The 13,528-nt window shown below is 44.8% G+C and overlaps 1 protein-coding gene across 7 annotated transcripts in view; it reads left to right on the top strand.

Moving 5' to 3' along the window:
• Positions 1-13,528, top strand: part of ARHGAP21 (Rho GTPase activating protein 21) — a 178,803-nt gene that overhangs the window by 38,079 nt on the left and 127,196 nt on the right. Inside the window, exon 1 of one of the 7 annotated variants that reach the window (XM_053260663.1) lies at positions 11,531-11,666. The exons of the other annotated variants lie outside the window; for them this stretch is intronic. Coding sequence (XP_053116638.1) covers positions 11,583-11,666 — 84 coding nt within the window. The 5' untranslated portion in view covers positions 11,531-11,582. Of the gene's footprint in view, positions 1-11,530; positions 11,667-13,528 lie in introns of those variants that run through there. 7 annotated transcript variants of the gene reach the window in all.

Here is a 13,528-nt window from a genome sequence, read left to right as displayed (position 1 = left end):
CTGCTTAGTATGAGATGATGCCTTTCAGCATCTTCCTATATTGCTGCAGCCCAATATAGGTGTTTCCCACAGTCTGGGAAACATACCAGTGGGGATTCGAACTTCTTGCTCTCTAGACAAGCTATTTCCCTACTGCATCATTTACAAGCAAGCAAATTCAGGCTGAACATTAGGAGGACTGAACTGTTTGATAGTGGAGCAGTCTGCCTTGCATAGCGCTGGGCTGGCTCTCCTTTGATAGAGGTATTCATACAGAGGCTGGATGGTCACCTGTCAGGAATGCTGTAGCCATTTCCTTCTCTGAACAGGAAGTTGGACTACAAGACCTCCAAGGTCCCTTCTCACTCAAAAATTATATGAATTTCTTTGCCTACCCACTGTTTGGTTTGAGTGAGTTCTGTTTCATTTTGTATGGTTGGTCATGCCTTGAAAGCAAGGTCAGGATAAAAATGCCCTGTTCTGTAGTACCATAAACCAGTAAAGCCTATGGTTGAAATTTGGTGCAGATTATCTAGCTGCCTTAGCTGAATTACTGAAGAGATTGTTATACTAAGGCACGAGGCCAGGGTTGCACAACTTGCGACCAGTTAAATGAAATGTAGACATCAGCCATTTATGATGTCCTGCTAGTTGCTTGCATGTTTTTTGCAGTCCAGGCAGATTGCAAAACTGGTAGGTTTATTTGATCCTAGATAGACTGTCGTAGGTGACTGTTGGCTGGCTTGGGAGGTCCCAAAATGGTGTAGGCCAGTCCTAGACACATGAATCATACATTACTTCATTACATACATCATTTGGACTATGAGCTAAGTAACACCCATGTCTCAAATCTTTCTTTGTTATAAAGGCTGACATGTAATGTTGCCAACTTGGCATTATTCAATGTTTAGATTATGTTTGCTCAGCACTGGGAAGAACCTATCTGCATTTTCAGAGCTCACATTTCCTCATTTTAAACATCTGGAGTGGGATTTTTTTTGTGGTGGTGGGGGGGGGGAAGGAGATATCAGTTGACCTATTCTGCTTCCCCTAGAGTTAATTTTACTTATTTATGTCATCACCCAGAACGTTACCTTTTCAGCACACTACTTGCTCCAAGTAGGCATTAGTGCTTCAGCTCCAGCTGCTGGGACTTCTTATGATAAGGGTTCCCAACCTGTGGGTACTCTAGAAGTTGCTGAACTGCAACTCCCATCATCTTCCACAGCCACCAATAAGTTGTAGCTGGGGATGATAGGAGTTTTAATTTAGCAAAATCTAGAGTATCACAGTTGGGAACACTCCACCTACTGTGGAGGTGTCCAGCAACTCCTCTTATGCAGGGGCGTAGCAAGGTTGGAGTGGGCCCAGAGACAAGATTTTAAAATGGCCCCCCCCCCCCCACAAAGTCCAGGGCCTCCGCACACCCCAGGCCCCCAAGGATTTAAGTCTGATATTCCAAAATAAGTATGCTGCCTGCAAATACATTTAACTGAACACACACACACACGTCACAATATATAGTGATATACATTGAGTACTATACATTTGTATTACTTTTAATGCCTAGAACACACTAGAAAGATGAATTATTAAAATGGGCCCCTCGCTGCAGATTAGCAAAGGAGACTTTCAACCATGCAGGGTGAGCCTATGTTTGTTTTCTCAGAATTCTGAACAAATTCAATCAAGTTTGATTGCAGGAGGTTTTTCACAGGAGGCTTTTAAAGCCCTTTAAGACACATCTCCTCTGGAATGGAGGTGCTGCATTCACATGTTGGCCAGATTTACCCTGAAGTCCCTGCAAGTTATTGGGGAGCAGTTCACACACAAGAAAAATAAAATAAAAGCACCACACATGCTTCACAGTTCTCACTCAGACCTTCTGGGTTGCAAAACAACTTGAACATAAGTGCATTTATAAATGAATGAATGAATGAATAAATAAAATTAATAAAATACTGTTCCAGAAGTTTTTGCAATTTTCTGCCATGAAACAAGCCACTTATAGGACTTTTTAGATAGGTTTTTTTAAGTCAGCAAATTTTCCAAGCTGTTTCAAAATAAATATTCAGAGACTTATCGGTCCCTCCCCCCCCCCATCCAAGCCCTATGGCAAACAGATCCCTATATATGGGGGGGGGGGGGCGGGAAAGGTAACCACAAAAAGGAGTTCACACTCTACCTGGCAAATGCTGGTCTGGGTTGAGCAGGGCAGCAAGGGGTCTTCTGCTGCAGAGAACACTCTGGCTGCCTCCTCCTTCCTGGCTTGCTTGGGCCCTACTCGAGTTCAGGCTTCACTGCGGCCTACACGGAGGCCTCCGTGGAAGCCCCGCCCACCCGCCGATCAGCTGAGAGGCGGGAGAAAAGGAGCTCTTTGCAGCTTGCCTGCTGCTTCGATTGCGGGCCAGCAGAACAAGCAGGAGAGACGGCGAACAGGGCAAGTGGCTGAGAGGCTATGGGGCTGGGCAGGGGGCAATGGGGAGTCACATGAGGTGCCTCTGGGGTGCCCCTCCAGGCAGTGGGGCCCCTAGACAACTGTCTCCCCTTGCCCTATCATTGTTACGCGCCTGCTCTTATGGGATTTGATTGGATCATTTTTCAGTTTGTGGCTTCTGAAGACGTGGACAAACTGCTTTGGACTGTGTGCCCTACAACCTGTTCTCTTGATCCTTGCCCAACTTGGCTTATCTCATCTGACAATCATATTTTCTGAGAGGGTCTGGTAAATATTATAAATGCTTCTCTGAGGGAGGGCAGGATTCTCTTAAAGAGGCTATTATTAGACCACTTTTGAAGAACACTACATTGGATCTCTCAGAGTTAGCTAATTACAGACCTGTTTCTAACCTTCCATGGTTGGGCAAGGTAATTGAGGAGGTGGTGGCCTCTCGGTTCCAGGCAGTTTTGGATGATGCAGATTATCTAGACCTATTTCAAATTGGCTTTCGTGTGGGCTATGGGGTTGAGACTGCCTTGGTCGGCTTGATGGATGATCTCCAACCGGCTATCGACAGAGGGAGTATGACTCTGCTGATCCTTTTCGATCTTTCCATGGCTTTCAGTACCATCAGCCATGGTATCCTTCTGGACTACTTAAGGGGTGGGTGGGATTTAGGTAACACTATTTTATCTCTGGTGGAGAGAGATTCCAGATGGTGCTGCTTGGAGACTGTTGTTCTACAAAGTGCGGAGTTCCACAAGGCTCCATACTGTCTCCAATGCTCTTTAACATCTACATGAAACCACTAGGAGGGATCATCAGGAGGTTTGGTACTGGGTGTTATCAATATGCTGATGACACCCAGATCTGCTTCTCCATGTCGACCATCAGGAAATGGCATATCTTCCCTAAATGCCTGCCTGGAGGTGGTAATAGGTTGGATGAGGGATAAAAAAACTTGAGGTTGAATCCAAATAAGATGGAGGTACCAACTGTGGGGGAATCTGGACCTGAGAGATGTTTTTGATCTGCCTGTTCTAGATGGGGTTACACTTCCCCTGAAAGATCAGATATGTAGCTTGGGAGTGCTCCTGGACCCAAAGCTCTCCCTGGTTTCTCAGATTGAGGCAGTGGCCAGGAGCGTTTTTAATCAGCTTTGGCTGATACGTCAGCTACGTTCATTTCTAGAGGTGAATGACCTTAAAACAGTGTTACATATGCTGGTACCTTGCAGTACAGTACCCTTACTGTAATACACTCTACATGGGGCTGCCATTGTACATAGTCTGGAAACTACAATTGGTACAGAATGTGGCAGCCAGATTAGACTTTGAGACAACACGAAGGGACCATATAACACTGATTTTGAAAGAACTGCACTGGCTGCCAATATGTTTCCAGGTGAAATACAAAGTGCCTATAAAGCTCTTCATGGCTTGGGTCCAGGCTATTTAAGAGAGCCCCTCCTTTGTCATGAACCCTGCCATCTGTCAAGTACTTCTGGAGAGATCCGATTAAGGTTGCCACCAGCTCGTCTGGTGGCGACTCAGGACTGGGCTTTCTCTGTGGCTGCCCCAGGGCTTTGGAATATGCTTCCTGCTGAAATAAGAGCATCTCCTTATCTCTTTGTTTTCAGGAAGACCCTCAAGACTCCTGTTCTAGCAAGGTTTTAATTAGAATTAATTTTAATAATTTTAATAATTTGTTTTATTAACTGTTTTATACTATTGTTCTTGTTGTGTCTTGTGTATTTTAATCTGTGTTGATTTTTTAATATTTTAAATTTTGTACACTGCCTAGAAATGTACATATCAGGCAGTATAAAAATATAGATAAATAAATAAACATCTGGGAATCCCTGTTAGAGGGAACACTGGTTGAAACTCATTGTTTTGTACTTTAAAATTGATGGAATGGATTGAGCAATACACCTATTTTGGTTGTCTTTGAACACTTGCTAAATTGGTTTTATATTATTGGTTGATTTGGCTTTAGGTTGATTTTGGACCCCAGAAAAATGAATTAATATAAATAAAAATCCAGATGAGATGCTACTATGCGAAGTCCCCCCCCCCCCCCGCCCCGGGTGCTGGTGGAGATCAAATTAAACCACTGGGCTCTTCTAGTGTAGCAATTGCTGACTTCATTACAGCACTCAGAGGTCTTAAGTTTAAAAGGAGTTGATCTATTACATTGAGGATAGTGTTGCAGATCTCTGTGCTACAGAGACCTGCTAATGATAGCTTGTGGCAATATTTGCATTCCTTCTGGAGGCGGGAAAAGTTAGCATGCCAAACAACATAACAAAGGTGCATTACAAAAGTAGAAAGGCATGGGGTGTAATAGTTCTAGTCAGTGTCCACCCCTCACCTACCTGACTCCACAAAGTCCATATCCACTTTAGTCAAGGACATTCAGAACTTCTCTCTCCTTCAGAAGCCTTAATCCCTAAAGGAGGAGGCTCATTCCTAAGCATAGAGCCAAGGAGCTTGGCTCTTTTTGGGTTTTTATAGGTGGTGGTGGTGGTGGTGGTGACTCCAGGATAAGATAAGGCTCTTTAGGAGTGCACCATCTTGTTGTGCAAAAGCATAACAACTAGCTGTGATTTTGTGTCAGAAGGCTTTGTAAATATGGGAGAACACAAATTGCGAGAGGAGAGCTGGTCTGGAAAGGAGAGCTGGTCTTGTGGTAGCAAGCATGACTTGTCCCCTTAGCTAAGCAGGGTCTGCCCTGGTTGCATATGAAAGGGAGACTAGAAGTGTCAGCACTGGAAGAGATTCCCCTCAGGGGATGGAGCCACTCTGGGAAGAGCAGAAGTTTTCAAGTTCCCTTCCTGGCTTCTCCAAGATAGGGCTGAGAGAGATTCCTGCCTGCAACTTTTGAGAAGCTGCTGCCAGTCTGTGAATACAATACTGAGCTAGCTAGACCAATGGTCTGACTCAGTATATGGCAGCTTCCTATGTTCCTATGACAGTGCCCTTAACAATTTAAACAATCGGCATTTTTTTGACTCCAACTCTTTGTATCGCCTGTTCAGTCATATGTGAGAATATGAATGGTAAATTCCTGGCCCAGTGTCAAGAAGGATTATGTTTAATACAATATTTACTTACTAGCTGACCTTGCACAGAGCATCTGTGCAGTTGTGCACTGAGCCTGTGGCATCCCCCCCACAGCGCGGGCGCTCGCTCTCCCCCTCTGGAGCTCTCCCCATTGAGCGGGCCAGGGCCAGGCCATCCTACCGCCACCTCCTACCTCCTCCTCTCAGCTGGTAGGGCTTTGCCTGCCGTCTGCCCACCTCCTCGTTGCCGCCATTATTTCTCCCCACCACCACCTTCTCTTCCTGGCCGGCGAGGCTTCACCCGCCCCGCCATCCACCCACCTCTTCTGGCCAGAGGGGCTTCACCTGCTGGTCCTCCACCTCTGCATCCTGACCGCTGCCGTTATTTCTCTCCGCTTCAGTGCTGGAACTCTTGCACACTCTAGAGCATCTGCGCATTAGTACTTGATTGCTCCCCTCACCTCAGAGATCTCCCCACCCTCACCTGAGCTGCACTCCTGCTCCTTCTCCTCCATCCCGTTGCTTCCACCCATCCCCCTCACCCCTCTTGGTCGTGGCTGCAGCATTGCTGCTGCCTATTGGCCAAGCTGCAGCCCCCTATCCCCAGAGACCTCCTCACCCGAGCCCCGCTCCTGATCCTCCCCCCAGGAGCAGCAGCAGTGGTTGACCGGGCTGTTCCTCGCTGCTGCCACCACCATGGCCGCTCGTTCCCCTCAGGCCACTGACAGGCCCAGGCCCGTCCCTTGCCTGCCTGCCTCCCTCTGACAATGGCCTCGGTAGCCCCAAACAGCAGCGGTGGTTGACTGGGCCCTTCCATGTTGCCAGTGCTGCCATGGCCGCTCATTCCCCTCAGGCTGCTGACAGGCTCAGGCCTTGCCCTTCCGTCTGTCTTTCTTCCCCCTCCCTTTTTGCTCTCTCTTTCTCTCTCTTCCACTCGCTCTTCCCCACTCTTTCTTCTCCCTCCCTTCATGTTTTTTCTCTCTTTCCCTCCCTCCCTGAGTTAACAGATTTTGTGTATCTTGTTTCCTCATTTAATTCACACAACGGCATCCTCCTACTCCTGAAGGGGCACTTTCCTCCCTCACGACCCGTCTTTTTGCAGACTCTTGCCTGCTATCCTTTTATATATGGATAGATTTCTCTCCTCTACAATCAAGAACATCTTCCGACCAGTAACATTTTCATTCCAACTGACCTTAACCATCACAGGCTCCTCCTCCTTATCTGCATAGGGAATCCCCACTGCCCAATCACCGTAGTGCCACAGACTCCTCCTCCCTATCTGCATATGGAATTCCCACTGCCCAATCACCATGGTGTTTCTGCTCTCACAGGCTCCTTCTCCCTATCTGCATATGGAATCCTCACTGCCCAATCAGGTGCTTCTGCTTGCAAACTCTGTCAGCCAATCGCCTCCTTTCTACCACGTCCCCACGCATGGCCCGTCTTGGAGAATTAATAATATAGATAGATATAGATATCTAAGTACCCTTGGAGTTTTAGCTATGAGACAAAGTGAGAAGTGTTCTAGTTCAGTGGTTCCCAACCTGAGGGCCTCCAAATGATGCTGAACTACAACTCCCATAAATAAATTGTAGCTGGGACTGTTGGGAGTTGTAGTTCAGCAACATCTGGAGGCCCCCAGGTAGGGAACCACTGTTGTAGTTTATGTGGAACTAGGTGTAATTAGCAATTGACAGTGGAATTGCAGCCAGGGCCTCTTCATGCAGGGTGCTATCTATGTACAGTAATACATTTTTCAGTAAGGGTTGTCAGGTTGGACGCTACCAGCGGATGGACTCCCACCTTGTGAGAGCACCTCCTCTCATGGCAGCTCTTGTTTCCTTCTTGCCTCCCAGACCCACCCTTCAATTGACTGGTTGGCTTGCTTGCTGGCATATGTGCCTGTTGTGGAGCTGCACCCACTGATTGTGGGGATTGACCGCAATGTTGGGGATTGGCTGCATGCCTTGGTGGCAGGTCTGTGCACACTTATGCCTGTCAGCACACGCCCCTGATGCCCAACACGGTCCTTTCCTCTCTTCCCCAGCTTCAAGTTTGGAGCTGAAGTTGCGGGGTGGGTGAGTGTTTCAGTTTCATTGGGCTTTTAGCTGCAGAGATGTTCTCCACCCATTTCCCCAGCTCTGAAATTGTGTGTGGTTGAGGAGCAGAAATTTCCCCTGATCTCCTGCAGAGGCTCAGTATGAGACTAGGGACAGGGAGATGGACAAGCTCCTGGTAACCACAGGTTTTGGCTTGGCTATCTAAACCAAGGAGAACCTGTGGGTCCATCCTTGTGCATCATCTTTGTCCCTGCTCCCCACTATGCCCTGCCCTTTGGGGCTGAGACTATTTAGATCTTTTAAGCAGGGACTTTCTGGCTTCTAAATCCTCTGGTATCACATTAGGTACAGTTTTAAGGGACTGCAGTATAACAGTGCTATGCTGACATGCCTGCATCATTACAGGCGGTTGGAGTTTCCAATAGTCTGCAATGCACAACTGAACTCTGTTGTAAAGCATGAAAGGATAGCGCCCTGCCGGCTCTTGGCAGGATGCATCACAAAGCAATCAATATTGGCACAACCTATGCATGCCTCACACGTGGGATTCCACTCTTAATGAGGGAGCAGTATGGGGGAAAGTATCTTGAGTAATCCTGTGCTGCATGGGGCAGCTGCAGTGTGGACAAGCTTATGGGACTTTTGGTCACAAGCTAATGCTTATTATAGTACTGTATTGCCAAGTTCACAAGTTCGACAGTGGATGAAGGCGGGGCTTGTGCCAGCTTTTGCTGCTCTTCATTGTTGGATTGCAACTTAGGCTGCATTTCTATATGGGCAAAAAAAAAAGCTTCGAAAGAGTTTGGCAGGCAACGGAGAGCCTTTTCTCCCTTCCACCTACTCTCTCTGCAGTGTCCCTGCACAACAGTGACCTTGATGCAAAACTACTGATGCTCTGTTGCTGTCTAAGCATGGGTTTCCCATCCCCAAAGGAGTGCTTTGTGGGCAATAATACATCGTTGCAATAATAAATAGTGCTGAGTGTGTTTTGTAGCTTTATAAGTCCATCAATAATAAGAATTGCAATAATAAATATGACAGAGTATGTGTTTGTAGGTATACACGTTTTTGAAAAAAATGTGTATACCTACACTTAATTTATTTATTTATTCATTCATTCATTCATTCCTCTGTGTAAACTGCCCTGAGCCATTTTTGGAAGGGTGGTATAGAAATCAATCAATCAATCAAAAAACAAATTATATTTTCTCTCTCTTCTGATTATACTGAATCTCAGGCTTGTGGCTATGCTGGAAAACCAAAATGGACAGTCATCAGATCCAATTTAGGTTTTACAATTTTTGAGGCACTAGTCATTACTTAAATAGCCAAAATTGTCTTTTCTGTGAGATTTTCAGGGTTCCATGACCCTTTATCATTGGAGTCTTTAGGGGAAATCATCATAACTTTTTATATTGTATGAAACATTACTTCGCACTGAAACACACTGTCAATTGTGATATCTTCTTTCCTATGCCTTCTACAATCCCTTTCTTCTCATCTCCTCCCTCCACTTGTCCTTTTTCAATTTCTGCTTTTGTGCCATGGACTACTGTGGAAGTGATATAGTTGTCCTTCAGAAGTTAGTTTTGCCTCTGTATTCTCAATCTATGCCATTAACAATGGTTGATATACTGACTAAATCTACTAGAGGAAGTCCTATTGAACTTTAGTAGCCCTTTAGACTAGCTATTGGAGTACTAGTATTGAGTAATTTAGACAAGATATCAGCCAGTAGCTTTTGCAGAAGTGTTCACAAGCCTACTGGGAATGTAATAATTCTAAGCTGTTACCAGTGTACATGAAAAGATTTTTTTTTAACCACATTAAAAGTGATTAAGAAACATACTCCAATCAACAAGCCTGAGACTAAAAAGGCAGCCGTATAAAAATAAAGACAATAGAAATTAGACTTCAGATATCTAAATAGAAACTTGTCTTAAAAGCCCACCTAAAAATTGGAAGAGAGCACCAGAGAGGGCATTCTACATGGTTGTCTACTCCTGACCCTAGACCAGGCCTGCTCACTGTAGCCCACCCCCAGCTTTTTTTGGGGGGGGGGTTTAAGTCATGTGACAGAATTCAGATCTATCGTCTGTAGATATGGTTGCAACTGATGAACCATCTAAAGCTGGTTAAAAGACCCCTCTGATGCTTGAGCATCTATGGACAATGCCAGATCCATACGCACCCTCAAGCTGCACACTTGATCCTTCGTGCAGCCCTGACAAGGGCAAGTCATTACCTATATGCAGATCAGTAGTACCCCTGACCAACAGCACTTCTGTCTTATCTGAATTAAGTTTCTGCTTGTCTGCTCCATCCAGTCCAGAACTGACTCAAAACACTGGTTTAGAATATCAACCTCTTGGATGGTGGTAACAAGAGGTAGAGCTGAGTGTGATCAGCACATTGATGAAACTTTAGCCCAAACCTTTGGATGACCTCTGTTTCAGGTAGATATTAAAAGCATGGGAGATCAGGTGGAATCTTGTGGCAGTCTACAAGCCAAAGGCCATAGTGGGAACACACAGCAGACTCCCAACATAACTTTCTAGGAACCACCTTCCAGGAGAGCCAAAGTCGTGGGAAAAACAGTGGCCCCAGGTCTGTCCTGGCAAGACAGTCCAGAACGACACCATGGGCAATTCAGTTCTATCATATTACCCAAGAATGTTAGAGAGTTGATAGGTGTTTAAATCACCAGCGTAGTGGATTTCTTCAGGAGTCATTGCCACTTACTCCTTTATGGCCGTAGGAACCATCCCTTCTCTCTCCAGAATTGACCACCTTTGATAGATTAGCTTTGACAGTTTTAATTAGCCAAGAGCAGAAATGGTAGGGAGAGAGATTTCGTAGGGGGAGAGCAACTGGCCCTATTCAACCCAAGTACAGCATCCTTCCAGTGACTGATATTGGTGTCTACCTTGTGGTTTCTAAGCTATGAGCCCTTTGAGGATAGGGAACTATGTTTTTCTTATTTTTTGTTATGGAAATCACTTAGAACTATTTTGTTGAAAAGCAGTATAGAAGTACTAGTAGGTCTAAATTAATTAGCATTATACAACACTTTTGAGTATTTAAAGCTCTTCACATATTGCCATGTTGTAATCTTACCACAGTCCTGTAAAGTGGTGTTAGTCATATTGCAGATGGAGAGGAGTTAAGCTCATGGCATAGGTGAGATTTAAGCCAGGGATATGCTGATTTGCATCTGTCTCTTAGCCACTGTGCCACACCAGCTCCAAATGAGAACTTTAGTTGTAGTATACATTTTGTACCTTTCTCAGCTTTATTGCAAGACTTAATTTTCGCTGCAACTGGAGTAGCCAAAATTGCCTTTTATAGGCATCTCATCGTCTCGTTGCCAAGATTCTAGTCTCTCAGACTGTTTTGGCTTTCCAGCATTGGCATTGCATTCCATGGGAGCATGGCCCTTTCAGTTATTAGAGTTATTTTTTTATTCACCTCACTTATGGGTAATAAACTATTCTGTCTTAGCCATCGGAATAAATAACAAAAATCTAGAGTACTAATAAAGTTGGCTAAAGAGTTTTAATAGTCTTGTTTCAATCAACCAAAACATATGAAAACTCTGCAGTTGATTCAATTTAAAATATATGCATAGCATAACCTTAGCATATTTTTATTTGCTTAATTGAATTCAGTGGGACAATTTATCCTCAAGTAAGCATGCCTAGGATTGAAGCTTTAAAATTTCTCCTAGTTCTGATGTGTGTTCCTTGATCTTCAGGAAAGGTCAAAGAGAGATCTCTGCCTTGCTGTAGTGAGTAGTAGTCCCAAAATATTTAAGGATTTCCCCCTTTCCCTTTCTATGAATAAAGAAATTTGGCACTACCTGCCTGCATATTTAAGTGTGCTCCGCAGTTAGCTATCTTGCTGACTTAGCAGATGGGGGAGGGAGGAAAAGTCCTCTTTCCTGAATCTCTCCACTGCATAGCTCTCAGTAGCTCTCGAGTACCACACGGACAAAAGCTGAGTCAGAGGAGAGATGCAGTCTGCGCTATAGGCAGTCATGGCCCAGTTCAGGATTTTAGACTGCATGATCAACCACAACTGGGGTTTGATATGTAACCTCTATTGCGCTTGGAGTGGTCAGGTTTGTCCATTATATTTAGTTGCTTATGAAGAGGGGGAAATATATATTATTTGTGCAAAAGCTGCAAACTCTGTCCCTGTTCCCCTGTCCCTGTTCCCCTCCCCCCCGTCCTGTCCCCCCATTTCTACCTCTCAGCCTTGCACAGTGCTCTATAGTCTTTGGCAAATGGTAATCAGCTGTTTTAAGGGTGCTTTTCTGCTAAAATTAACTTAGTTTGAATTGGTTACCAAAAGCTTCTCTTGAAAAGGCTTAACAGGACAGGTTGCAGTAGAGGATGCAGCAATTTAAGAGGCAGTTCAGCTGAAGTAAGATGAGAGATTCTGAAGGGACAAATTGATTCAAAGCATGATTATACATGGAGCTATGGATGTGTTATAATGTTTTAGAGAAAAATTGTAGATATAAACATGATGCTCATATTTTACTAATTGTACAAGCAAATCACTTTGTCTTACATATATCTGAGTAGAGGGGTTTGACATTGCATGGGAATAACTATCTCTTAAATGTAATAGGATTCTTTTTAAAAAATGAATTAATTTTTAAAAGAGATCAACTACTTACCTGAACAGAAGCAGTAGCTGAGTTAGTTAAGTTTGGGTTTCATAAGGACTGCAACTTCTGATAAAACTCTGAAATCTGGTGTTACTAAAGGACAAGTTATTGGAAGTGACTCTGCATGTTAAAGTGGAGGAGAGGATCTTAGGAAGGGCATGAACAGACTGAGTGGCAGGAGGGAAGGAGTTAACAGGATGGGTTAATGGGGTGTGGTAAGTGTGAACTGCAGTTGTCTGCTCCCTTGTGAAGCAATATGAGGTTGCCTGAGAGTGGCTGGGAGGCAGAGACTCTGGGTTGGTTATGTCAAAGCTAGCAGAATGGACCAGGCTGGCTTTCCTTACAAGGGGATTAAGTCCTGTTGGGGGAGTGGTGGAGAGCAGTGTTCTCTCTAATTTTTTTCACCTGTGTATGGAATGAATTTTGTTCTGGGCGGCAGTATCAAGGCAGTGTGCGCACACATGCATTCAAAGTGGGGCCTTCCTGATTCAACCAGAGCGGGATCTAAAACTAACTGAGTGGACATCAGAAAATGTGTGAGTGCGTGCACACACACGTGCGCACACACACACACACACACACACACCCCTTAGGGAGAACACAGGTGGGAAGCTGTTTGTTACCTGCTTTAGCTAAGGTTTGCTTTCTGGTGCCAAAAGAAAAACCACAAAAGGAGCTCTTGTTTTCTGTTAGAAAACATCTATCCTCCCACTCCCGCAACCTGAGCTAGTTCTTTGTAAATAAAACCAGTCAATATTAATTATATAAATGTTTTTTAAAAGAACAGAAAACACAAACATAAAAGCTCATTGTCTCTTGATCATACACAAATGTAACCAAGAAACGGGCTGAGGCAATGCAAAGTAGCATGATGAGATAGGCCAAGTTCTCCGGGGGATGGGGCCATAGCTTAGTCGTAGAGTATCTGATTTGCATGCAGAAGGTTCCAAGTTCAATCCCTGGCATCTCCAGATAGGGTTGGGAAAGACTCCTGTCTGAAATATTGGAGAGCTGCTGCCAGTAGACAATACTGAGTTAGATGGACCAACACTTTGACTTGGTATAAGGCAGCTTCCTAGGTTCCTCCAGAACCTTTCTTGCCCATGCTTATTCTCCAGATTTGCCCTCTGTGTTCACGCTTGTTGCTGCTTTTGCTCTAGGAATAGTGGAAGGGACTCCTTTGTCACTTCTCTTACAGCTGCAGAAAAGGTGCTAATCTTTGCATTGTGATTGGGATGCCCTTGGATGGGAGGTGGGGAAAATCGTCTAGGTGAGTCAAACCAAGTTGCCCAACTGCAATATGTGAA

This window comes from Hemicordylus capensis, chromosome 6 (assembly GCF_027244095.1).
Source record: "Hemicordylus capensis ecotype Gifberg chromosome 6, rHemCap1.1.pri, whole genome shotgun sequence".
Taxonomy (NCBI): Eukaryota; Metazoa; Chordata; class Lepidosauria; order Squamata; family Cordylidae; genus Hemicordylus; species Hemicordylus capensis.
The sequence above is the reverse complement of the archived record's forward strand: the minus strand, read 5'-3'. Positions and strand labels throughout refer to the sequence as shown.